This window comes from Ovis canadensis, chromosome 2 (assembly GCF_042477335.2).
Source record: "Ovis canadensis isolate MfBH-ARS-UI-01 breed Bighorn chromosome 2, ARS-UI_OviCan_v2, whole genome shotgun sequence".
In the NCBI taxonomy this organism is placed as follows: Eukaryota; Metazoa; Chordata; class Mammalia; order Artiodactyla; family Bovidae; genus Ovis; species Ovis canadensis.
Window position 1 is genome coordinate 246,936,695 of NC_091246.1, and position 26,758 is coordinate 246,963,452.

The 26,758-nt window shown below is 40.9% G+C and overlaps 1 protein-coding gene across 2 annotated transcripts; it reads right to left on the reverse strand.

Moving 5' to 3' along the window:
• Positions 1 to 884: 884 nt before the first annotated feature.
• Positions 885 to 16,318, reverse strand: TMEM50A (transmembrane protein 50A). Of its 2 annotated transcripts, none has more exons than XM_069579000.1 (7): positions 16,191 to 16,318; positions 13,918 to 14,022; positions 12,137 to 12,249; positions 10,976 to 11,043; positions 8,735 to 8,827; positions 6,176 to 6,236; positions 885 to 1,386 (listed from the first exon to the last, which is right to left on the reverse strand). In XM_069579000.1, exons 2-7 carry the CDS (start codon positions 14,008 to 14,010, stop codon positions 1,341 to 1,343), a joined length of 474 nt encoding a protein of 157 aa, XP_069435101.1. In that variant the 5' UTR covers positions 14,011 to 14,022; positions 16,191 to 16,318; the 3' UTR covers positions 885 to 1,340. The 2 variants fall into 2 exon arrangements, with proteins under 2 accessions (XP_069435101.1, XP_069435100.1); XM_069578999.1 differs by having other exon boundaries at positions 16,078 to 16,254.
• Between the last annotated feature and the right edge of the window lie 10,440 nt (positions 16,319 to 26,758).

The following is a 26,758-nucleotide window of genomic DNA, read 5'->3' on the forward strand; positions in this document are numbered from 1 at the left end:
ATACAGTCATTTCCTTGAGTAGCTGATGACCAGGCAACATTCAAAACATACACAGTAGGGACTTCCCTGGCGGTCCAGTGGTTAAGACTCAGTGCTTCCAATGTAGGTGGGGGTGCAGGTTCGATCCCTGTTCAGGGAACTAAGATCGCACATGCCACACAGTGTAACCAAAAACTAAAAAACAGACAAAATAAAACATATACACTGGGAGAAAACTGTGGCTGACATAGAAAGGGTACCACAATCCAAACCATCTGAGAGGTATTTGGTGGTTAATGAACAGCTGCTGATCGTTGCAAGCTTTATTCATATGACAGAACATTTCAAGCTTTAGTTCCGAAGAACATGTACCCACATAGTTAGCTAGCTCGTCAAAGGAAAAAAAATTCCCATTTTGTCAAAGTGGGGAGCCTGGGGGATACAAGAATTCCAAAGAGGAACAGACTAAGAGTTCCCAGTAGCTGAACACTTGCCATTATAATTGACCTCAACCTCACTTGGTCTATTTTGAGCTTAGGGGTTCAGTAGAGATACAACGAAATGGAATTCAATTTATTATCAAACCAACAACAAGAGTCAGTCACCGGAGTAAAGAGCCAGTCCCCATCCACTTCCTCTTTCCTTCCATGGCGGCTGTGGGGTGACTGTCAGCGTCCCACCAGGCCCAGGGTCACGGCTGAGTCATTACCACTGCCCTTCCCCGCAATCAGTGGCACTGAAGGGACACGTCTGAGGAAACTGGTGGCTAGACTATGGGACTTCTCTCTTTCAACAGGGAGACCCTCAATAACTATTTACACTGAAATATTTACAGAATTTTGGCCAAAACCATACATTAATAAACCTAACACAAAGGATAGTGAGAAAGAATTCTGACCACTGAATAGTTTTTAAAAACAAGAACATGTTTATATTTCATCTAATATTTGACACAGAACAGGCCACATTTAAATAAACACATTAAATCTTCAGAACATTTTAATTGAAGTTTTGGACCTTGGATATGACAAATACTCATATAAGATGCTCCCATGATTTCTTTTGTGATTTATTTTTATACACATGATAAAATGTAATAAAAATTTCTCACGTGAAATACTTTTCTGCAACATTTTACAAGTTAATCAAATGTAATCAAATGTATATCACAATAGATTTTGCTGTGGTTGTTTAAAGAGAGAGTTCTCATGATTTTAGTATTATACAAATTTAAGTTGAGACTATACTCAGAAAGAAGTTTAGAAAATGGCATTACAAAAGACTGGGAGTGAGTAGTAAAAAAAAAAAACAAAAACACAAAACCCACACAGGGCTGCTGGGCAGTGACGAATCAGAAGCTTTCACTGCCATAAGTCTTCAGTGCGGCCAAACTTAAAAACGAGTCCTCTGTAAAAAGAACAAGAAATATCACATGACTGGCTGAGTTTGGGAAAAAAAGACGACGAGAGATTTAGAATTGTGGGGAACTAGCGACAAAGAATAACTGATAAGCTGTATGGAAAAAACCACGGGATGTATCAGAACAGAATCTGATCGTTCTATGGTAGTAAGCTCTGCCAATGTAATCAACTGTGCTGTTTACCACAAGCTACCCTGCAACCTGAACTTCTGTTGTCCCTCTTAAGAAGTGTTTAGTGTTTAACCATTGTTTAAACAGTGTTTAGTGTGTAACCATTATATGTCTGATATCATCTAATTCCTTTAACAAGCCTTTTCTGAGTCAAGACGGCAGTGCGAGAAGCTAGGGTTATAAAGGCAAAGATGCAGTCCCGGCCTTCAAGTTGCTTATGCTCTTGATGACACAGCGTGGTAAGTAAAGGGGGTCAGGGGTGGGGAGAGGCATATATACCACATGTTAAGGGAGCAGAGAACGTATGGGGATTTTTTTTTTTTTTTTAATATTTATTTCTTTGGCTGTGCCAGGTCTTAGTTGTGATGTGGGATCTGGGATCTGGTTCTCAGACCAGGGATTGAATCCAGCTCGAACTCTGCATTGCAAGCGCAGTCTTAGCCACTGGACCACCAGGAAGTCCTGTATGGGGATTTATTTTGCCTGAATGTGTCAGGAAAGGACTTACAGAGGTGGTGATATTAGAAGAACATGGAAGGATAGCAGGAGTTTGAATGGCAGGGTGGGAGAAGCAGGAGCTGGTGGGATGGTGAAGATGTTTTAGGGGAGGAAATGGCAGATCAAAAGGCAAAGAGGGGAAAAATAAAAAAGGCAAAGAGGAATAAAAGACCACGGGTCCTCAGGCAAAGCCCCAGAGGTGGACATGTCAGGAAATGCCCTCACAGAGCCTACACTCTAGGTTTTACTTTGGGAAGTGTCTATAGCTATTTTTTACGGCTTCAATTTAAGAGGGGAGATGCATAAGAACACATACACACGTTCGTTTGGGTTTTCCTGTATGGTCTTATGGAAAAACCTGAACAAGGTTTTTGGCTAATTTATATATACCTCGATATAAATACCTCTGGTGTAGTAGAGCAGGGGAGAGTCCAATATGGATAGAGTACAGTTTAAGAGACAGGAGAATAAGAAATGGCAGCGGCCAGGATTTAGCAAGCCAATTGACCAGAGGGGCAAACTGCCCACAAGGGCCTTTGGGAGCCTCAGATGAGTCAAGCGGGCGGGCACCAGTCTGTGATCTACTAAAGGCAGCTCGGGCCCAGGCAGTGCAGGAGCTGGGACTACGCAGAGACGCATCTCCGGGTAAAAGAAACAACTTTGGCTCCAGACGATTGTTGCTGAACCAGGGCCCAGGATCGGCAGATCCTCTAGTTTTTCAAGAATTCAGATTTTTAGGTAAAATACCTTCACTTTTAAATGTCAGCTCAATAAAACAAAACAATACTGTTTTGAATTTTGCTGGATGGCCCCTGGTGGCAATCTCTTCTATCAAAGTGTTAGTCACTCAGTGGTGTCAGGCTTGTTTGTGACACCATGGACTACAGCCCATCAGGCTCCTTTGACCATGGAATTTCCCAGGCCAGAATACTGGAGTGGGCTGCCATTTCCTAGTGTTTTAGAAGGAACACTGATAGAGGAAAACTGGACCCAAGAGAGATATCAGTCAAGAGTGTGAAGTGCTCACGAAAGAATCAGAATGACTGAACCTAACGAAGGAAATGGACACAAAGAGAAGAGGGTTAAGACAATTCAGAAGGAAACTCATCAGGGCTTGGATGCTGGGGGGCTAAGGCAAGGGAGAAATGAAAAGTAGACACTACAATGGCTTCTGCTGGTTCTCATCTGTTTTCCAATTTCCAGTGTATACTCAAAGATATACACTCAATCAAAATGGTCAATTTTAAAACGTTTCGTAGGAAATTTCCTAGCGGTCCAGTGGTTAGGACTCTGCACCTCCAGTGCAGGGGGCCTGGGTTTGCTCCCTGGTGGGGGAACTAATATCCTGTGAGCCGCTCAGCACAGCCAAAACAAAATAGGTTTCACAGGCCTTTATAAAGGTAAGCACTTGAGTGTTTTTTGATGGGAAAAAAAAAAAAAGCAACCAGGAAGTCATCTATACCCTCTCATGGAATTCTCCTTTATAAAGGATTTCATAAACCTCCAAAAAGTGATTGATCTGTGTTCTTCCAGGTAATTTCAAAACTACTGCTACAAAAAAAGAAAAACCAGAGTTGGGTATGAGGGGCCCCTACTCCACAGAGAACTTAAAAGAGGCATGGCTTAACTTTAAACCCTAGCCACCAGATGCAATCTGCAACCTTAAGAGTTTCTTAGGCAAGAGTCAGTCCCTTTTGCGTTGTCAGATGGTTACCTTTGGTACTGATTTCTGTTTCTGATTTCTGAAACAACAGTTTCTAAGTTTGTTGCTAAGAACTGTTCTGTTATAATTCAAAAATGGTAGGCAATCTGCTACAACTATTCTGACAATGGTGTCTATTAGTTGGATTTAACTTCTATTTGCTTACAGTATTTTCACAAAACCGAATTAGTTTTGGATTTAATGAGTACAATAGCAATACATGAGAAATTAACCAAACTTGCTGCATAGAAAAATAACGTTTTATAACTAACTTGAGACAAGCCAGCAACTGGTTTTTAAGGTTTTGTGAAATGTGATAACTATTGTATGAACTTACGTGTTTCTTCCCTCATTGAAAAAGATAAAAATTTCCCACAAATCTCTCAATCCTCTGGCTCCTCCTCCCTGCTCTGACAGAGGAACTTCTCTGCCGGAAATAGCATCTCAAGGTGGAACTTACTTTATCCTCCACCTCTGCTCGAGTAAATAATGATTATAACACAGAAGGCTGCTGTTTGCCCTTCCCTGGCTGGTTCTTGGTAAGTCCCCTCCCCACCACTCCATCCTGAAGCTTTTCTGACCCCTGCCTCTGACCCTGTTATGCTGCTTTCCATTGGCTGAAGTTGTGGGACACTGAATTCCCATTAGCACCTCTAACCCTGTGGAGATTCTGGAGTACTGAGCTCGGATGCCTGGTCCTTCTTTAAAGATGCTCAAGCCTCAGTGTTATAGCTTGAAAGGAAAAGAAATTCTAAACATCAAAACTGTCCCTCTAATAAACACATGCTATATAATACATCACCCTACAAAGTAACAAATCTACCCATATTTACCAAATTTACATAACTTGGGGAGTGAGGTTGGTTCACTTCCTATTTTTCAAGTAGAGTGTTACATTCGTTAAAAAAAAGAGACGGGAGGGCAGGAAGGAAACAGAACTAATATTAAGTAACTGGTTGAAAACTCAACAAAGGAGAAAATGTTAACTAAACTCATTCGAAATTCCACCCTCCTGGAGCCTGAACTTCAGAGTCAGATAGGCTGAATTTTAGCCACACGGTCTGAACATGATCTCTGTGCCTATTTCTCACATATAAAATGATGGTAACAATGGAGCCACCTTCAGAGTTTGGGGAATCAACTGGCAGCATACATGTAACACACTAAGAATGGTGCCTTGCACATAAAAATTGCTCAAGAAACTTTGGGCATTATTATTTTCTGCACAAAAATCAATGGCTTAACATTAGAATTAAAAAAAAAAAAACAAAAACAAAACTCTTCAGTTTTCTCCACTAGCTTCAAGATGCAAGGTGTGACCCAAAGAGGCTGTATATCTTGCCACATGTAAATTCACATTTTTCTTATTTCTAAACTGATTTTATAACTGATTGCAAAAATGCATTGTGGTGGAATGGAAAAAGTGTGAATACCAACTGCTGGCTATTGTTAAAGGGTAACTATTAGCATTCCATGAGTGGTTCAAGTAGACAGGGGTTATCTATCTCCTTTCAGGAGGTGGGTGGGAAGGGACAAGGAAGGGAAGGGACAGTCCTAGAACAGACTGTCCTAGAATATACAGCAGTTTTGTTTTTTTAAAAAAACCTTTTCTGGATTAAGGACATTTTTGAAAATTTGATGAAAGCCATAGGCTCTCTTCCCAGAAATAAACAGAAAAACCAATGTCTTACATGCAGACATGTCTGGTGGTTCTCAATCTTTAGAAGCCTACCCATGGAATGGGAATTAAGGACTCCCGATACATAGGATAAAGAGAAGTTTCTGTTGTTTTCTGGGGAGGTGGGGTGAAGAGGGAGGCTAGGGAAAGGAGAAAGGGCATGCCCTATACGTCCAGAAAAGAATGAACATTAGAAAAGATTAGTGATGGAAAGTATTAAGGTTTTTAGGGTCTAAGTAATCTTTTAATTTGTCACTACATCAGAAGGATAAAAAAAGGTCAAGGCTTTACACCTCAAATATCACATACAAATTCAAGTGACACCAAGGACAGAAAGAACCATAAAATGCATCCAGAAACAAAACTTTAAGGAGAAGTGGTTTTAAGCAGGCTTTCATTAAAAGCAACTGTTAAGAGATACAAATTTTAAATGAACAGTGTCAGTGCTAGGTAACTAAATCTATATGAATCACAATTCTTCATTAAAGGGGAGGTGGTGGCATTAAAAAAAAAAATCAATGTATATTTCCAAGGTTGGCAGTAAACCAACCCACATATTAAAAATATCTGTCTCAGTCTCATTCTTCATATTTTATGACAATAACATGGGGGATAGGCATTAGACAGGGGGAGATTAAGCAACTAAATATGGTAAATGACATAAAATTAAGTATTATTTTTAAAAAAGAAAAAAATATATAGGATGAAGAATGCAAAACAAACTTACCCAAAAAAGATGAAGGCATTTTGGAAAAATACAGCAATCCCAGGGTATACTATGGCTTTTTCTATAAAAGTAATTGTAACAGTTAGAGGTGCATGATCTTAAAACATTCAGTTTCTGATAAACTGGTGAATATCAGTTTTCCTGCCTAACATAATCGATTTTTCTGGCAACTATGATTGGTGTGGTTATTAAGTGACACAGTACATACGAGTGTAGTTCTGGTTTAATAAACGGTAGCTTCCTTCATTTGTTTAATAAATATCGAGCGCATATTGTGTACTAGTGCTGCTGAATGTGCTGAGGATAGTGCAGTAAATAAAACAGGCAAAATGTTTGCTTTTGCGGCGCTAAACACTGTTGAGAATAAATAAAAAGTCAAGCAGGAAAGATACTGGAAGTGTACTGAATGAGAATATACAGGTGGCCAGAAAGACCTCATGGGAAGGTGACGCATGGAAAGGTGTTAAGGACGTGAAGAAAGTGAGGGCAGGAGCCATGCAGAAGCAGCAGAACAGCAAGCGCAAAAGCCCCGGGGTGGGAGCGCGCCGAGTGCATTAGAGGAGCAGTCGCGTGGGCCAGAGAGACGGAAGCAGGAGACGGTCAAGAAGGACGCGGCGCAGGGTGGGGGCGCGGTGCAGATCCTGCCCAGCCTCACAGTCGTGCTGAGGACTCTGATTTTCAGTCTGGGTGAGAGGACAATCACTGAAAGGTTCTGAGCAACAAAGTGACTTGAGCTGACACCCTTCAGCAGATCTTCTGGCTGCAGTGCGGACAGCAGACTGGGGTGGGGGGCTGAGGGGGGCGAGGGAGGGTAGGGGACGAAAACAAGCTATTTTAGGAAAGCAGGCCGTAGACTATCATGGATGGAACCAGGGCGGGAGCAACACAAGAGATAGAAAGTGGTCATATTCAGGATGTACTTGAATAGCAGAATCAACAGAATTTGTGGATGGATTAGGCTGTGGGATGTAAGACAAAGAGATGTCATCTTTGACGGGCCTTAACCACCTGTGTTTCGGGCCTAAACACCTGGATGAAGAAAGTAGCCACTAAGATAGGAAAGACAGCCAAAGGACCATTTTGTCCCGATTTTATCCTGGACTGAAGTTGAAATTCTCCTAAGTTTTTACTATTGGAGCTGTCAGTGATCACTCACTGACAAACCGAGGAGTGATAAATAGCAACTTTTCCTCCTAAGAGTTTTAAATTAATCTGACTACCACAATAGCTGGTTTGGATAGGCCCTCCGTACTAGAAAGCCACATTAAATAACCATTACCACTAGAATGACTCATAAAGATTCTATATAAAGGCACTTCATAAAATTACAGATTTGCTGCTAATAATTCTCAAAGCATAACTTGGCTTCAGAAGCCTTTAGGAAAATAACTTCAAAGTCTATGAGATGAACACATTTCTATAAGAAGGGGCTCTGTATTAATAGTTGTTATCTAGGAAAGAAGAACTATCAGTAATTTTACTTTCCTCTTTGAGCTCTTTTATATTCTCAGTTTTCTACAATGAATAACAATTATGCAATTCACATGATAAAAAAGCAACATTTTTGTTTTTAAAATATGATGATGATAAATTTTGTAGCAGCAAGGGAATTTCGTATGATAGGCATAAGGCCAGGTTCAAAACTATATTTATACTATGATTACAACTATTTGAGAAACAAAAGAAACCAAAGAAAATATACCAAAATATTTAAGAGCAGTAAGATTATTAGTTTTTCTTTTCTGTCTTTTCTATGTTTTTAGCAACATGGTTTTATAATAAATTACATAAACAAAAGAACTATAAATATTTAAAACTGCCTATCATTCCTACCTGCAAGATTTAAACAATTTGAATTTAAAAAAAATCAGGAAACCAATCATTTTAATCCAAGAAATTACATTTTATCCAACAAAGTGAAGTGTTAAAATATGAGCTAGATTAGATTTCTGCTGGTCGGGTTTGGCAAATCATTAATATTTTATTTTTTACTATGATAAGCATAGTCGATTTTACCTAGAACACTGAATGAATTTCATATTTTTCTGGGGTCCCTCAAGGCAAAAATTCAATCAGGGACCTAAGAGTAGGTCTCCTCTTAGCTTGTCTCAAACTGGTCTTATATAGCAGATATGCATTAAGTGTTAATTCGCTTTTTTATCTAAAAGAAGATGATGATATATTAGCAAGGAGGCTGAGCTCAATAAATTTCAATTCTAGGATGTTAAAGCTTTGCCTGCATATTTTTCAGCAAGTCAAGACTTGCCAAATAGCTGGACAAGGTATGTGTTCTGCTTTTGAGGTTTCTGGAAGCCAAACAGAAACAAGGTATGGAGCTCTGCCCCATTCCTTCCAGGCTCTAGATGAGAAAGGAATACTAAAAACACAGCAAACAAACAAATACAAATATAGATTAGGGAGGGGGGGTTCCTGGGCACAAATGCATTGCTAGTAGTTGGCTGAACTATACAAAGAAAACTTTATTCTAAGAAAAAAACAACTTTAATGCAAAATTTCAAAATTCCATTGAAGTAAAAGGTAAACCGTGTTTTCTCTTACCTTTAGCAACATACCCTCCAAAAAGAATCCACATCGATGCAATCAGAGAGCCAAAGGCCAACATGAAACCAATGAACAGCCAAATGCGAGCCCCTTAAGAGAAATAATATTTTACCAGAATTGTTTCTTATATGGCAGCACTCAGTTCAATTAGCTTTTCAAAAGAGGTCAAAAACCCAGAGAGAAAAACATGTGCAGTTGCCATCAGAGTCTAAAGCAAAGAACAGTGGGAACTGCGCTAAGGGCAGTCAGTGTGGACGCTGGTCGTTTCCCTGTCCACTTTTGTCTTTACATTTTAAGTGCCTAGATTGCATTAAAATTACGTTAACAGGGAAAGACAATCAACTTACAAATCACATTTATATAATATTTATGAAGATTTACTATAAAACAAACAGAGCATCCGGTCCCATCACTTCATGGCAAATAGATGAGGAAACAATGGAAACAGTGACAGACCTTATATCCTGGGCTCCAAAATCACTGCAGATGGTGACTGCAGCCCATGAAATAAAAAGACACTTGCTCCTTGGAAGAAAAGCTATGACCAACCTAGACAGTATATTAAAAAGCAGAGCCATTGCTTTACCCACAAAGGTCCATCTAGTAAAAGCTATGGTTTTTTCCAGTAGTCATGCATGGATGTGAGAGTTGGACTATAAAGAAAGCTGAGCACCAAAGAACTGATACTTTTGAACTGTGGTGTTGTAGAAGACTTATGAGAGTTCCTTGGACTGCAAGGAGCTCAAACCAGTTAATCCTAAAGGAAATCAGTCCTAAATATTCATTGGAAGGACTGATACTGAAGCTGAAACTCTAATACTTTGGCCACCTGATAGGAAGGACTGAGTCACTGGAAAAGACCCTGATTCTGGGAAAGATTAAAGGCGGGAGAAGGGGATGACAGAGGATGAGATGGTTGGATGGCATCACCAACTCAATGGACATGAGTTTGAGTAAGCTCTGGGAGTTGGTGATGGACAGGGAAGCCTGGTGTGCTGCAGTCCATGCGGTCGCAAAGAGTCAGACACAACTGAGCAACTGAACTGATTGAAACAGAGTCATTAGTTCACCTAAAGTGAATTCTGAGATGAGTGTATTTAATTAGAACAAATGCATTTTAATAAAAACCCTGCCTTGTTCAATAAAGCACTGCAAATAATGTTATATGTAAATTTTTGATTTCATACCCAAGATATAAAACAATAGTTCTGAAATAATAAGCTCTTATTTATAGATGTGATATGATACACAAATACAACCAGCTCTGGACCCCCAGAGCTGTGCTAACATTTATCTCTTCATTTAGATTTTACAAGGTCACAGTCTATCAGTATATCTGTATTGCTTCTACTTAAGTTCATCTATTGGTAACAGAGAGTGAACCAGAGGGAGTCTGAAAACATAGACCAGAATTGACCACTGCAGTTCTTTTTATTTCATTAGGGCGGGGGGAAAAAAAGTCACCTGAAACTTGCCTATATTCAGGTTTATTTTTTGTATGGATATAAGTTTACCATTTAAAGTGCTCAATCAGTATCTGTCTCCTCAAATTTTTGACTACATTGGACCCTACAGGAAGCTGTGCTACAAACATCCTGTACTCTGCCTACCTTGGGCACATGGCCATGGGGTCCAGGGGACATGAATTCCTTAGGGGAGAAAGGCAGGCCTAGGTAAATCTAAGCACTACAACTCTATTATCCTATTCAGTTTTGCAAGATTAAAAGAGTTCTGGAGACTGGCTGCACAATAAACATGAATGTACCTACTACTGAACTGTACACTTGAAAATAGTTATGATAGTAAATTTTATGTTGTGTATTGTGAAACATGCCAAAAACTATGAATCTAAGCTGTATCAAAATGCTAATTCAATCAAGTAAGGTTGGCAAAAAAGGGAAGAAAATAATTTATACAGTAAAGCTTCAAGTACTAGAAAGTCTGTTTTGCACTTGGCATAATGCACTTTATTATATACTGTTTTTTACTATACACTGTATACATTTATATCTATACAGTACTATTACTGCACAGGGTTATATACTCAAAACTCTGTATTCTGAACTATTTGGCAACCACTGACCAAATGCGACTTTTACCTTAGGCCTTGGAACCTACCACCTCTCCTTAGACACATCTCCATCCTCTCCCTGATCTGAAGAAGTCAGACAAGTGGCCCTTACATGTATATCCCTTGTTTTAAGAGTGCACAGTAAGATGTTGTTTGCACCTATTTACCTGTTTGACCCAGGCAACCTTCACTGTAACCATCACCTCGGACTTGCCCATTTGATACTGCGTTAATCCTGCGAGAACAAAATAAAACCGACAAATCAGGGCCTCTGACTCTAAGAGGAAATTGTCCACGGCATCAAACTGCCAGGCACAATACGCTGTTGTTGCTGAGGCGCTAAGTCAGGTCCAATTCTTTGCCACCCCAATGGACTGCAGCATGCCAGGCTTCCCTGTGCTTCACTATCTCCTGGAGTTTGCTCAAATTCATGTCCATTGAGTTGGTGATGCTATCTAACCATAGAGTTCTGCAAATTTAAGTCTTCAGGAGTCTTGATACAACAACAGGCAAGGCCCCTCAATCAGTATCCTGTAATGTACTGGATATAGTCCCCAGACCAGCAGAATCAGCATCACCTGGACATGCTTTAAAATGAGAATTCCCTGGTTCTACCCCAAGTTTATTGAAGCAGAAATTCTGGGTGTAGGGCCCAGCAATCTGAGTTTGAACAAATCCTTTAGATGATTCTGATTCTTGTCAAAACTTGAGAATGAAATTCTTAGAATTATATATTGCTAAGATTGGAATGATCTTTAGCTTGGTTCTATCCAGTTTTCTGTTTGTACACATCAGACATACTCAGCACGAAGAGACGCAAGCAGTAAAATCTTGCTCTGTCAATCCCTGACACATGTTCCAAACATAAAAAGTCTTTCACTGAGCTTTACAGAATACCACTCTAAATTGAGACAGCCTTGCTTTCTCTAGAAGTCTGCTCTGGGGACTTCCCTGCCATTTCAGTGGCTAAGCCCCTATACTCCCAATGTGTCTGGGGGCTGGTGGGGGCGGGGGGCGGGGGTGGCAGGTTGGGGGTGGGGCCTGGGTTCAATCCCTGGTCAGGGAACTAGATCCCACATGCTGCAACTAGAGTTCCCATGCTGCAACTAAAGAGCCAGCTCAGCCAAATAAACAAATAAACAAAGAAGAACAGAAGAAAGAGGACCGCTGTTTTTCTTCCTGAGTCCTTTTCGGTGATCTGACATTTCAACCGCAACCCATATGTTAATTTGGTAATATTTAAAAATCTTAACTCTACTCAACTATATGTAAAACATATTTCTTTTGTGACAATCTGTGCAAGTCGAGTCACTAGCGATGACACTTACATTAAGAAGGCTACGGTTGCTATAACACCACACGCGTGGTAGGAATGGTTGAATTCGTCCATGTGGGGATAAATGACAGCTGCATCTATGATAATCCACCAGCCTGTAAAAAACTAAGAGAAACCACAGGAGCAGAAATGACAGTCATTTCATCTCTTACTGGCTAAAAAGCAAAGAATCTAAGTGAAGAGATCCCTTCTAATAAAGTCCAAAATTTTCTTAAATGTTCCAGCAGTTTCTTGCATATAATTAGCACTTGGCCTAGTATCTGATGAAAGACTAGATACCCTAAAGTCCCACAGCTATTATTTATTAACACAAACTTCTTTTCTAAGATGATTACAATCATTCTTTTATACTGTCATTTAAAAAGCCTGTGATCTAATTTTTGTGAACTAGAAGTAAATTATATTTCATGGCAGGAGAAAGGAAAAAAGTTATGTAGACTTGAACTGACAAGAGGAGTGGCCTGTTGCTGATGATAAAAGCCTCCAGAAAGATATTATTGAAAATGAAAAAACAGTACTCAAAATAATATGGGGAATAATTATTATTGATAGAATTCTAGCTAGTCTCTTACTGCTGTGAAATAAACAATGCGCTGTGCAGCACTGCTTCCTCTTTTGATGAACTATAGTGCAGTCTACAGATGCTTTCAGGGGTGATGCTAAATTCAATTAAAACACAAAATTATACTTATCTTAATTGAATTTGGCCCTGGAAATTATCAAGGGCAAACATAAAATGAAAAAAGACATTAAAACTGCATAAATATTTTTTATCACTTGAACAGACACTTACAAAAAGATAGTACCCATTTTCTGACATGTAGTTTAGCAGATTTGGAAAGTAAATCCCCTTCTCTATCCCCACTTCCAACCTTGACCTAGTTAGCTCTGGGAACTGCCATCTTTAGGCAATTATTTATAAATAACTATTTTAGGTTAATCAAATTATTTTTCCAGGTTACAGACAGATCTATACTCTAGTAATGACATTTTTACTGGGTAGCACAAGTATTCTTTTGCCTTTTTTTTTTAACCCTTTGAGCCCAATATACTCAAGATATTTTCCTCAGAGACTAAAATTCAAAGCTTTTTTTTAAATATAAGAGCAGAATTTCTATAGTAGTTTTATATTTTGACATTACTCTGGAAAAATTTAGGACAATTATTTTTCATAGATTGTAACTTTCAAGAGGCTAGGCAAAGAGACGTATTTAAACTTAGATTTTTGTTTGTTCACTTAAAATTCACTCTTTAGAGTATATGTCAACATTAAAGCACAAAAAAATATCACATGCCTTGAAGGATTTGTATTATAAATAAGAATTTTACTCTATAAATTACTTCTAAACAATATATTTTAATGAGCTCTTTATTTATCTAATGAGACTGAAAAGTTAAGTTATGGAGAAATGCAGTCATATCTTTTGAATGGTTTTGACCTGATTGTTTCTTGAACACTTTTTGGTAACTTCATGCATTCATTAAGAGGAGGCATAATCCACGTTGTGAATAAATACATAAAATATACTCTCTCACTATACTACTCTTTATGCAGTAAAAGAAAAATAATATCAAATTTCAAGCCACAATGTCAACTCTTTAAATGGAATACCTAAATCCTCTCATAAATAAAAACATCAACATTTATTTTTAAAAATTCAGTGGTCAAAGATAAAATACATAGTACATACTTAAAGAAATCACACAGAATTCAAAATACATAAAAACAAACACATCAAATTAAGGAAGGCCCCAATGATCAAGGACACTTACTAGAACACCAGCAGCAATGGAAGCAATAGTATTGCGCTTTTCCCCCCAATCAATGCACTCTGAGCACCTCAAGCCTTCCAGAAATCCAGACATTTTTTCAGGTCACTTAAACAAACAAACAAACAAACCTTAATATAGTACTTCTAGTGAATTGCTTCAAATCTGACTTATGTTTCTAGAAAATAACAGTTTAGGAATAATTTAATAAAAATGAAATTACAAATACTTTATTTGCTACATATACTTCAGAATATTTGGGATTCAGCTTTTGATGAATTTCCCCAAAACTCTGGGAAACAAAGTGTGGACTCATTTAGTTGTGTTTTTGTTTTTTTTTTTAATTTAAAAAGATGATTTTAAGCAAAAGTGGGTATCCAAATATTGAAAAAAATTTATAATGATTATTAACTTTAATTCCAAACTAAGTTATTATGTGCTTTAGATATTTAGAGTCCAGGAGCACTAGCACAGTGAAGAGACAAATGATAAAGTTTTGGTTCTGAGTTAAAGTATGGACTCAGATGAAAAATATTTCTCTCAGCAATTTACACATTTTATCTATAACATGTTTCTTCACGTCAAGTCCTTTCACTTCATTATTTTTTTCCAAGCCTGTCTTTTGGCTTCATTTCTATGTAAAAGTGAAAGTGAAAGTCGCTCAGTCGTGTCCGACTCTTCGAAACCCGATGGACTGTATCATGGAATTCTCCAGGCCAGAATCCTGGAGTAGGTAGTCTTTTCCTTCCCGAGGGGATCTTCCCAACCCAGGAATCAAACCCAAGTCTCCCGCATTGCAGGCACAATCCTTACCAGCTGAATCATAAGGGAAGCCCTCTATGTAAAGAACAGCCATTTCATTTTAATAATCTCTACCTCTGATTCTAACGTTTTCCAGCCAAAAGAAAGCACAAAATTGAAGTCAGTATTAATTCAGACCATTAAAAAAGGAAAAAGGGAATAACGGAAGGACAGGAAAGGAAGGAGGGGCTTCCACTATGGATCAGAGGGTAAAGAATCCGCCTGCAATGCGGGAGACCACAGGACACACGGGTTGGAGCCCTGGGTCGGGAAGATCCCCTGGAGGAGCAGGGCATGGCAACCCACTCCAGTATTCTTGCCTGGAGAATCCCATGGACAGAGGAGCCTGGTGGGATACAGTCCAAAAGGTCGCAGAGTCAGACACGACTGAGCGACTAAGCACGCGCGCGCGCGCGCGCACACACACACACGAAAGGAAGAATGAAACCAAAGAAAGAAAAACGAATCCACTGCTAAATTACCACGGATAAATTACCATAGACGATTACACAAAACATTCCTTTGAGCTGGGCTATACAGACCTGGTGTGAGGCACATCCATATTATCTGTCTCAGAATATGAAAAAGCCTGCCTTAAGTGTAAATTGTTAATAATCAAGCAAACATCCCAATTCCTACAGTGAATCTTAATCTCTATGAAGCTACTCTGTAGTTGGCAACCGGGGTTGTTACAAAAGTAACGAATTCAGTTGGAAACTCCCTTTTAAGAATTAAATTTAAAGCTGTGTTAATAGGCCTTGAGGACAAGTCTAATTTTGAAAATTAACTTAAAAAAAAATTCTTCCCTGGGAGGAACAGCAATCCAGTATGTTTTGCTTTCATCTACCCCGATGACTCCACCCCGAATTCTCCGTTTTTTCTTGGTTTACGACCCGCACACTCAACCCCAAACTCCGCCCCTCCAGATTCCGGGGATGTGAGGTGTAGAGGGTGGCCCGCGACCGGGAAGACGTGGGAACTAGATCTAGCTCTTCGAGCTCGGCCATGTCCCTCGCCGATGGGACCAGCCGGCTTAACCTCCTTCCCGAGTGCCAGCTTCCCCAGATCAAAAGTAGCGGAGGCGGCGGGGAGGAGCATGGTGATTTTCGATTTTCAGGGATCCTGCGACGTCCAGGGGAGGGCACTGTCCGGAGCGCGGAGGCGGTCGCCCTCTCCCGCCCCCGGCCGAGCACAGGTCAACAGTAAGTGGGCAGGAAAGAAGGGTCCAGCAAGGCGCTGACTTGAGCCTGCAGCTTCTCCAAGAGGATGGATGCAACGACCCAAGCAGTATCAGCCGGGCAGACGGTTCCGGCCTCAATCGGCCGGCCCCTCCCCTTCCCCCGACTCCGGCCTCGTACTTACAGTTTTAAGTCCAGCCTGGCCGGTGCAGTAAATCCGGAGCCCGGTGTCGCGCCGGGGCCGGGCCTACTACTACCTACCCCTCCAAGTTCCAGCCAAGAAAACACAACACCTACCGGCCGCCGGATACCCGGATGGAGCAGCCCCACCCCCAGGGCTCGGTCGCGCATGCGGAGACCGGGCAGAGAAAGCGGGGCGTGGGTAAAGAGGACCGGCTGGAGGAGGGCCGGAGAGAGCCACGCCCACCGCGCGGAGTCTCTGCTCACGCCCCCACGGGCTGTCAGTTCAGTCGCTCGGTCGCGTCCAACTGTTTGCGACCCCACGGAGTGCAGCACGCCAGGCCTCCCTGTCCATCACAAACTCGCCGAGCTTACTGAAACTCATGTCCATTGAGTCGGCGATGCCATCCAATCATCTCATCCTCTGTCGTCCCCTTCTCCTCCTGCCCTCAATCTTTCCCAGCATCAGGGTCTTTTCAAATGAATCAGTTCTTCACATCAGGTGGCCAAAGGATTGGAGCTTCAGCATCAGTCCTTCCAATGAATATTCAGGACTGATTTCCTTTAGGATTGACTGGTTTGATCCCCTTGCAGTCCAAGGGACTCTCAAGAGTCTTCTCCAACACCACAGTTGGAAAGCATCAATTCTTGGAAAGTCAGCTTTCTTTATAGTCCAACTCTCACATCCATACATGATTACTGGAAAAACCATAGCTTTGACTATACAGGCATTTGCTAGCAAAGTAATGTCTCTGCTTTTTAACATGCTGTCTAGGTTTGTCTTCCAAGGAGCAAGCATTTTTAAATTTCATGGCTGTGGTCACCTTCTGCAGTGATTTTGGAGCCCAAGGAAATAAAGTCTTTCACTGTTTCCATTGTTTCCACATCTATTTGCCATGAAGTGATGGGACTGGATCCCATGATCCTCATTTTTGGTAGCCGTTCCCTTCTCCAGGAGATCTCCCCAACCCAGGGATTGAACCCTGGTCTCCCACATTCCAAGTGGATTCTTTACCGGCTGAGCCACCAAGGAAGTCCAAGAATACTGAAGTGGGTAGCCTATCCCTTCTCCAGTGGCTCTTCCCGACCAAGGAATCGAACCAGGGTCTCCTGCATTGCAGGTGGATTCTTTACCTGCTGAGCTAGTTTGTTAACATGATACTAAGTCCAGGAAATGCTCAAAATTGGCTTTAAGAAATATATTGAAAAGACCCTGCTTTGCAGAAAGTTTTCACTTTCATCTCAAGTTCAAAGGATTCGTTAACAAAATAAGCCTCTCTTTCTATACAAATAGATCATATTAATACTTATTAGAGAATTATCTAGCTTACTTTCAATATACTAACATTAAAAGAAAAGAGAACTAATAGAGGATACATCACTAAATAGGATTTTGACCAACTTACAGAGTTAAACAGTGCTGGGAAGTCCCGTAACAGCACATCTGGAATTCCAATTGGGAAAAGGTACTAGGAAGCACTCCTTGGGGTGAGAGAGTTTTGGAGTTCTCACTTATAACCCCAGGACATAAACTGATATCATCATCAATTTGTAAGCAAATTGCAGCTCTGGTTTCTTGTTAATGCTGTTTGTTTTGTCATGTGAAACTTGGAATGTTGTTAAGCCTGGAACTTGGTTTACCAGACCCCCTCTAGGGGCTCAACAATCTCAAGATTCATCCCCTGTCTTATCTATGGTGCTACGAGGCTTGCACCCACCTCAGGCAGTCCAGGAAGGTTAACAAACAAGATCAGAGGCCTGCTCTGCTTTGTCTCTGAAGTCTAAACAAGATTATCTATTTCAGTTCAATCCCTGGGTTGGGAAGATCCCCTGGAGGAGGGCATGGCAACCTACTCTAATATTCTTGCCTGGAGAATCCCTTGGACAGAGGAGCCTGGAGGGCTACAGTCCATAGGGTTGCAAAGAGTCAGACAGGACTGAAGTGACTCAGCACGCACAGTCTCAAAGATCTGAGGACTAGTTTTGCCTTGCGTGCCCATTTTGTTAATAGGCTTCATCCAGAGACCATGGTTTGTTACGGGAACATAAATTAGAATCGGAAGTCACTTCCCTCCCAGAGCTTCAACATTTTGCTGAACATTTTGAAAGAACAGTAGAACAGAAAAAGGCTATCAGGCAAATAAATTCGAGGTAACAATCCTGACCCAACTTCACGTAGTACATTCCTACTCCATGTTTTGACCCTATTGGTAGAGATACTTGTAATCATAAGGGACATTGGTAGATTGGCCCACTTTTAACAATCCAGTTGCCCTATAAGAGAGCCCACAACTCCCAGATTCTTGTGATGACTGTCAACAATGATAAGGCTCCAAGAAGTTGCCCAGTAAGATACTTCCAATAATTCCTTTAACTTAAGAATGAAAATTAAAGTAAACTTAAATAGAGAATTTCTACCATATTGATAGATACCAGAGCAGCTCTATTTACTTATTTCTTTTCTTTCTTTTTTTTTTTTTTGGCTGTTCCACATGACTGGTGGGATCTCAGTTCCCCATGAGGGACTGAACCCAGGCCATGGCAGTGAAAGCCTCGAATTCTAACCACTAGGCCCCCAGGGAGCCCCTTCCCACCCCCGACTCCCTAACCCTATTTACTTTAAAAACTTTAAAACTGTCATGGCGGCTTCCCTTATGGCTCAGCAGTAAAGAATCTACCTGCCTATGCAGAAGACACAGGTTAGACCTCTGGTCCGGGAGGACGATTCCACATGCCACAGCGCAGCTAAGCCCATGCGCCACAGCTATTAAGCCTGTGCTCTGGAGCCCGGGAACCATAACTACTGAAGCCTGCACCGCAGTGAGAAGCCCACAGACTGCAACTACAGAGTAGCCCCCACTTGCCACAGCTAGAGATACGCCATTGCAGCAGTGAAGACCCAGCGCAGCTGATACATAAATAAAAATTTAAAAATATTAAAAAGAAATAAAGCCACATGATACATGAAGAACTGCCTCGAAGTAATGTCAAGTTCAAAGAATTCCTTTATTGAAACCCATAACTGTTGGCTCTTTCTCTGAAAATGATGTTTTACTAATATATGATACTACCCCTGTGAATTTCCTAGATACAGCTATTTATGATTTACAGTAGTCAAGATGTGGGAGCAACCTAAATGTCCATCAACAGTTGAATGGATAAGAAGTTTAGTATGTGTACACACAGCACATAAAACGGACTCACCCCAATGGAATATTGAAGTGAAGTGAAGTGAAGTCACTCAGTCGTGTCTGACTCTTTGCGATCCTATGGAGCCTACCAGGCTCCTCCCTCCATGGGATTCTCCAGGCAAGAGTACTGGAGTGGGTTGCCATTTCCTTCTCCAGGGGATCTTCCTGACCCAGGGATCGAACCCAGGTCTCTCACATTCCAAGCAGACGCTTTAACCTCTAAGCCACCAGGAAAGCCCCCAATGGAATATTACTCATCTGTAAAAAAGAATGAAGTCATGCCATTTGCAGCAACATGGATGGACCTAGAGAGTATCATACGGAGTGAAATAAGTCAAATAAAGACAAATATCATATGATATCACTTATATATGGAACCTTAAAAAATGATACAAATGATCTTATTTACAAAACAGAAATGGGCTTTCCTGATAGCTCAGTTGAAGAATCCACCTGCAATGCAGTAGATCCCAGTTCAGGCCACCCACTCCAGAATTCTGGCCTGGAGAATTCCATGGACAGTCCTTGGGGTTGCAAAGAATCGGACACCACTGAGTGACTTTTTCTTTCATTTTTGCTTTTACAAAACAGATATAAGCTCACAGAAAACAAATTTACAGTTAGCAAAAGGGAAAGGAAGAGAGAAGGAATAATTTAGGAGTTTGGGATTAAGAGATACAAACTACTATATACAAATAGATAAACAATAGGACCTACTATGACACAGGGAACTACATTCAATATGTTGTAATAACCTATAATGGAAAAGACTCTGAAAAAGTATCTATCTGTAAGTGAATCACTTTGCTATATACCTGAAACTAACACAACGTTGTAAATGAACTATACTTCAACAAAAAGTTGTTTGTTTTGGGTAGAGGGAAGACTGGCTTTCTGCATTATAAAGCCAAGTAAAATTTTCATCAGGAGAAGTAACCTTAGAATTTCCAGACTCATCTGACACTGAGGCATTATGTATTCTCCAAGCCCAAACTGATTGTCCTAAGGAGACTACTAAATTCCATAAAGTAAGGATGCTATTTGGCCACCTGATGAAAAGAACTGACTCATTGGAAAAAACCCTGATGCTGGGAAAGATTGAAGGCAGGAGGAGAAGGGGACGACAGAGGATGAGATGGTTGGATGGCATCACCGACTCAATGGACATGGGTTTGGGTGGACTCTGGGAGTTGGTGATGGACAGGGAAGCCTGGTGTGCTGGAGTCCATGGGGTTGCAAAGAGTTGGACATGACTTAATGGCTGAACTGAACTGAGCTGATAGATCTCCCTGAAATCCCTGATAACTCTATGGGCCTCTTTCACGGATCTGGAAATAATAAAAAGTCCCAAACTCATTAAAGTTCAGAATGATCCTTCTAAACCACTTCCTAATTCACCTCAGTACTCCTTGAAGCCTGAAGCCATGCACAGGCTCACCCCTATAACAGAAGATGCAGTAAGTCAGAGGCTTATTGTCCCCTGTATCAGTTCTTGCTGTGTTCCTATCTTGCCTTTAAAGAAACCCTGTAGACTGGGATGGAGATTTGTTTTTTTGTTTTGTTTTGTTTTGGATGGAGATTTGTATAAGACCTTAGAGCTGTAAGCAAAAGCCATTGTGATACTGAAGTTTCCAGGGGTACCAAATCTAATTACTTTGTTGGCAAATATACTAGCCAAGTCCAAATGCTTTAGTAGTTGTAGACTTATGCTCTGCTTTCTTCAGCATCCTTGCGGACAAAGTAAGGCAGTGTTTGCTTTTACTTGGAGAAACCAAGAGTCTTACTGGACAGCAGTGCATCAGGGGTTTACTGAGGCTCCCTCATACTTTTCACAAATTTAACATCGGGATTTAAATACTCTTCCAGAAGTTCTCAGAGACTCTGCCTTGATTTAATATGTAAATGATGTGCTTCTTTGTTCCTCATCCCTGGAGAACTCAGGAATCAATTCAACATATCTGTTACAATGACTGGCTTATAAAAGCTGTAGTGAAGTCGCTCAGTTGTGTCTGACTCTTTGTGACATGGACTGTAGTCTACCAGGCTCCTCCGTCTATGGAATTTTCCAGGCAAGACTACTGGAGTGGGTTGCCATTTCCTACTCCAGGGGATCTTCCCGACACAGGGATGGAACCCGGGTCTCCCACACTGCAGGTAGACTCTTTACCATCTGAGCCACCAGGGGCTCCTATAAAAAGCTGTAAGACCTCAAGATAAACCTCAGTTCTCAAAAGAGGTAATTCATTATCTAGGTCATGAATTCTCTGCAAAAGGAATCTTTCTGTCTTTAGAAAGTATAAATACCATTCAAAATTATCCTAGACCTTAAGGATTCCTTTGTCTTGTGGGATATTGTAGGTCCTGAGTCTCATATGTCTTGATTGGCTTCCCCACTCTGTGAACTAAAAATAGCACTCGGAAGTCTCTTCCTTGGGGAATGAAACATGAGGAAACCTGTTCTGAATTCAAATGGGCTTTGTAAAATCCTCCCAGATTATTGCTCCCTGTATATTCTAGACCTTTTGTATTGTTTATCAATGAATGGAACAATTGGGGTTTAGGAGTCCTCAAGAATGTGAAGGAAAATAATAGACCTATAGCCTATTATAGGAGCTTCCCTAGTGGCTCAGAGGGTAAAGCGTCTGCCTTCAATGCAGGTAGACCTGGATTCGATCCCTGGGTCAGGAAGATCCTCTGGAGGAGAAAATGGCAACCCACTCCAGTACCTTTGCCCGGAAAATCCCATCGACGGAGGAGCCCAGTAGGCTACAGTCCATGGGGTCGCAAAGAGTCGGACATGACTGAGTGATTTCACTTCACTTCATAGCCTATTATAGCCTGCAGATGGACCCATTAACCAGGCCAGACCCAAATTGTTTGAAAGCAGTAGCCACAGGGGACTTCCCTGGAGGTTCAGTGGTTGGGACTTCACCTTCCAATACAGAGGGTGTGGGTTTAATCCCTAGTCCAGGAGCTGGGATCCCACGTGCCTGGTGGCCAAAAAACCAAAACATAAAACACAAGCAATATTGTAACAAATTCAATATATGCTTTCAAAAATGGCCCACATCCAGAAAAAAAGTCTTAAAATTTTTTTTTCAGCTGCAATCACTAAAACTGTAGAGTCCTCAGAACTTTTTCAGGGAAATGACTCATATCTACAGGTTCCTCATGCTGTGGAAAGCTTACTACATACTAAGCATTCACTGAATTTCTCAATCAGGAGACTAACATTTTATGAGATTCTGTTCCTTCTTGTCTCTTTCAAGTCTGTGCATTCTTTGCTGTAACTCTTTAAACCCTACTACTCTCCTGCATTTACCCAACAAAAGAGAAATATATAGCTGTGTCTAATTGGTTCCTCAAAATTGGACTCTTAGATTAGGTTTACAGGAAACCCATCAGCCAATCCAGAATTAACATTCTATGTTGATGGTTCCTATGCCAAAAATTCTGCAAGAAAATATCAGACTCTTACGCTTTTAATACCTGAAATGAATTATAATACCCAAAATTAAAAAGGAAAGTTCTTCCCCAACTTAATTCAGCACAAGTTTCAGAATTGGTTACCCTGACTCAAGCCTATGAGTTAGCCAAACATAAACTGTAAATAAGTATACCAATCAGGTATGATTTTGGAGTAATCCATGATTTTGGTATACTATAGAAACAGGAGGAATTCCTAACATCAAATGGCATGCCTGTAAAAGATGGACCACCAGTTGCTGAGCACCTGTCTGTATTATTACTGCCTTTGTAAGTTTCTATGATAAAAGCTGAAGCTCATACAGATCAGACTGTGAATATCAAGGAAATCTTATAGATGACTTTGATGCTAAGGCTGTGACTCATGAGATTCCTAATATTCCAAAACTCTGTAACGAATGAACTCCACAAAGGTGATTGAAACCAAATCAGTTATGATAACTTATTTTACAGACAAGCAAATATATCTGTATTAGGAAACAAGAGCGGCACCAAGAACAGATGCAAATTTAATATAAAAAGGTGACTTGGGAAGGCCCTGGATGGTCATCTGGTGCTTCCTGAATCCCTCAGATTGCTATTTTTATAAGCATTCCAACTGATCACTGTGGGATTGACCAAATGATTCAAATTAGGAAAAAATACTGCTGGGATAACTGTTCTAAGATGGTGTGAAACACAATGTTTAACCAGCCAATCCCAGGACCTGGGTGAATTCAGGAAAGGGGCTCCAGAACTTCTGCCTCACCATCTGGACCATCTGAACATTTGCATTTAGATTTCATTCCTTTGCCTCCTTCTGTGGGCCATCGATATGTACTTAATAATAGTATGTCTTGGAGAAGGCAATGGCACCCCACTCCAGTACTCTTGCCTGGAAAATCCCATGGACAGAGGAATTTTCTAGATGAGTAGAAGCTTTTCCATGTTGGAAAGCTGATGCTACCACTGTAGTAAAGAAATTACTAAAAAATGTTTTTCCCCTTTAAGGAATCCAACGAGACTGGAAAAGATCAGTTCATTCCAATCCCAAAGAAAGGCAATGCCAAAGAATGCTCAAAGTACCACACAATTACGCTCATCTCACGCTAGTGAAGAAATGCTTAAAATTCTTCAAGCCAGGCTTCAGCAATATGTGAACCTTGAACTTCCAGATGTTCAAGCTGGTTTTAAAAAAGGCAGAGGAACCAGATTTCAAAATGCCAACATCCGTTGGATCATGGAAAAAGCAAGAGAGTTCCAGAAAAACATCTATTTCTGCTTTATTGACTATGCCCAAAGCCTTTGACTGTGTGGATCACAATAAACTGTGGAAAATTCTGAAAGAGATGGGAATACCAGACCACTTGATCTGCCTCTTGAGAAACTTGTATGCAGGTCAGGAAGCAACAGTTAGAGCTGGACATGGAACAACAGACTGGTTCCAAAATCGGGAAAGGAATACGTCAAGGCTGTATATTGTCCCCCTGCTTATTTAACTTATATGCAGAGTACATCATGAGAAATGCTGGACTGGATGAAGCTCAAGCTGGAATCAAGATTGCCGGGGGAAATATTAATAACCTCAGATATGCAAATGACACCACCCTTATGGCAGAAAGGGAAGAACTAAAGAGCCTCCTGATGAAAGTGAAAGAAGAGAGTGAAAAAGTTGGCTTAAAGCTTAACATTCAGAAAATGAAGATCAAGGCATCTGGTCCCATCACTTCACGGCAAATAGATGGGGAAACAGTGAAAACAGTGGCAGACTTTATTTTTTGGGGCTCCAAAATCACTGCAGATGGTGATTGCAGCCATGAAATTAAAGGACACTTACTCCTTGGGAAGGAAGTTATGACCAACGTAGACAGTGTATTAAAAAGCAGAGACATTACTTTGCTAGGTCCGTCTAGTCAAGGCTATGGTTTTTCCAGTATGCATGGGTGTGAGAGTTGGACTATAGAGAAAGCTGAGCACTGAAGAATTGATGCTTTTGAACTGTGGTGTTGGAGAAGACTCTTGAGAGTCCCTTGGACTGCAAGGAGATTCAAACAGTCCATCTTAAAGGAGATCAGTCCTGGGTATTCATTGGAAGGACTGATGTTGAAGCTGAAACTCCAATACTTTGGCCACCTGATGTGAAGAGCTGACTCATTTGAAAAGACCCTGATGCTGGGAAAGATTGAGGGCAGGAGGAGAAGGGGATGACAGAGGATGAGATGGTTCGGTGGCATTACCGACTCGATGGACATGGGTTTGGGTGGACTCTGGAAGTTGGTGATGGACAGGGAGGCCTGGCGTTCTGCAGTTCATGGGGTCGCAAAGAGTCAGAGATGGCTGAGCGACTGAACTGAACTGAACTGAACTGAAACTTACTTTCAGGTGATAGAGGGATTCACTTTGCTGGACAAATTATGAAACAACTAGATGGAGAGTAATGGCACTACTATTGGCCCCATCATCTGCCGGGGTCCTGCCCAGGTGGATCCAGGGAATTCGAAGCGGGGACAGAGTTGGAGTCTGGAAAAGGACTATTTAATTAGAAATATAAAGACAGATTAGGAAAGAATAGTGTAGTAGAAAAATTTAGTGGAGAAAAGAGGCTAAATAACTTGGTTTACGTGGAAAGCCAATAAAGTTCCAGACAAGAAACTTGCACTGTCTATGTTGGGCCACCAGCGCCCACTTGAATATCGAAGGGTGCTCTACCTTAGGCTCCCTTTTGCATGGATCTTAAAAGCCAGGGCAAGTAAGTAGCCTCTATGTTCCAGATGGCAATTCGGCCAGAAAAGGAGAGGGAGGGAGAGGGAGAAAGAGAGAGAGAGGGGGAAACCAGATTTCCAAGAAACTAGTTAGAGAGACTAGTCCGAGAAACTGGGCCATCTTTTATTGTTCCGAAGGCCTTTTATACTTTTGATTGTACATAGAGATCAATGGATAATACAAAATTATGCAGTGTCAACAGCCCTGACTCTTATCAAGACCAGGCTTTCTCTCTGCATACCTGTCTTAGGTAATTTACATCATCTTCCGGCCATAAGGCCAATTAACATTTTACAGCCCTTTTCTGATAAGGGTTATAGTGTTGTTCTTCCCAAAGTCTGGTGCCACTCTCAGAAAGCACTAAATAAAGTTACATTCTTACATAGCAAGGATACAACAATTTATAACAAGGAAAAAGGAGTACAGTGATTTATAACAAAGAGAAAAGTAATTAACTCAAAAGTCTAGTATTGCTAACATCAAAACTACTATATTCCTATTTCTGCATCCCGTTTACATTGATTAATATCCTCCCAGGTGCCTAAAAGATAAAGGATATGGAGACCTGGCAGCAAACATTAACTCAACAAACTCTTCACCAAACTAATTCTTAACTCTAAAAGGCTCTATATCTTTAAGATGTTTAAGCTTTGTGCCTCTCGTGGTTGAGGGGCTGTAAGCAATTCACAAATTGTAAAGCAGACCAGTCAGATAGGTTAGAAAGCCATCAAAGGAGTTAAGTCGAGACATTCCTTTCATATGCAGGAGACTGAAGCCCTGAGTTGACTTTTTTCCAGAGAACTTTAGAAGAGTGGAAAGCACAGTAATAAAGCAGGCAGACTCTGTTTTTTGGGGGTAGATGTTCAGGAAAACCTAGGGGGAGCCCCTGAAGCCTGACTCGTCTTGCCCATCAGGCCTCTCCGCATGACCTTGTCATGGGTGGGATCACCCGTGCTGGCTCCCAGCAGTCATCCTCAGTCTTCAAGAATGGTTGATGGTAGTGATGGCATTCTAAAATGAAAATTGGCAAAATTAACTGAAACCACAGTATTATCTTGGCTTAAAGTGTTACCTTTAACTCTTAGGACAATAAGATCAGCACCTTTTGGGAAATAGAAGTTGATGTCTGATGAAATCATTACAGGCAACCCATGCCCTTAATGATAGAACCACACATGCTCAACCAGCTCTTGTGAACTCTGATATGACCCAGTACTGTAAGACTAGTGCAGTATTAGAAGCTTATTTCCAGCAGGTCAAAGAGGC

What these genes read in the sequence shown, in the direction of transcription:
- TMEM50A (XM_069579000.1), bottom strand. Translation starts at nt 14,010, where the DNA reads ATGTCTGGATTTCTGGAAGGCTTGAGGTGCTCAGAGTGCATTGATTGG. An exon ending in TGGAGGGTATGTTGCTAAAG is followed by an intron (nt 6,237 to 8,734) that starts GTAAGAGAAAAC and finishes TTACTTTTATAG; the next exon opens with AAAAAGCCATAGTATACCCT. An exon ending in AATGCCTTCATCTTTTTTGG is followed by an intron (nt 1,387 to 6,175) that starts GTAAGTTTGTTT and finishes TTCTTTTTACAG; the next exon opens with AGGACTCGTTTTTAAGTTTG.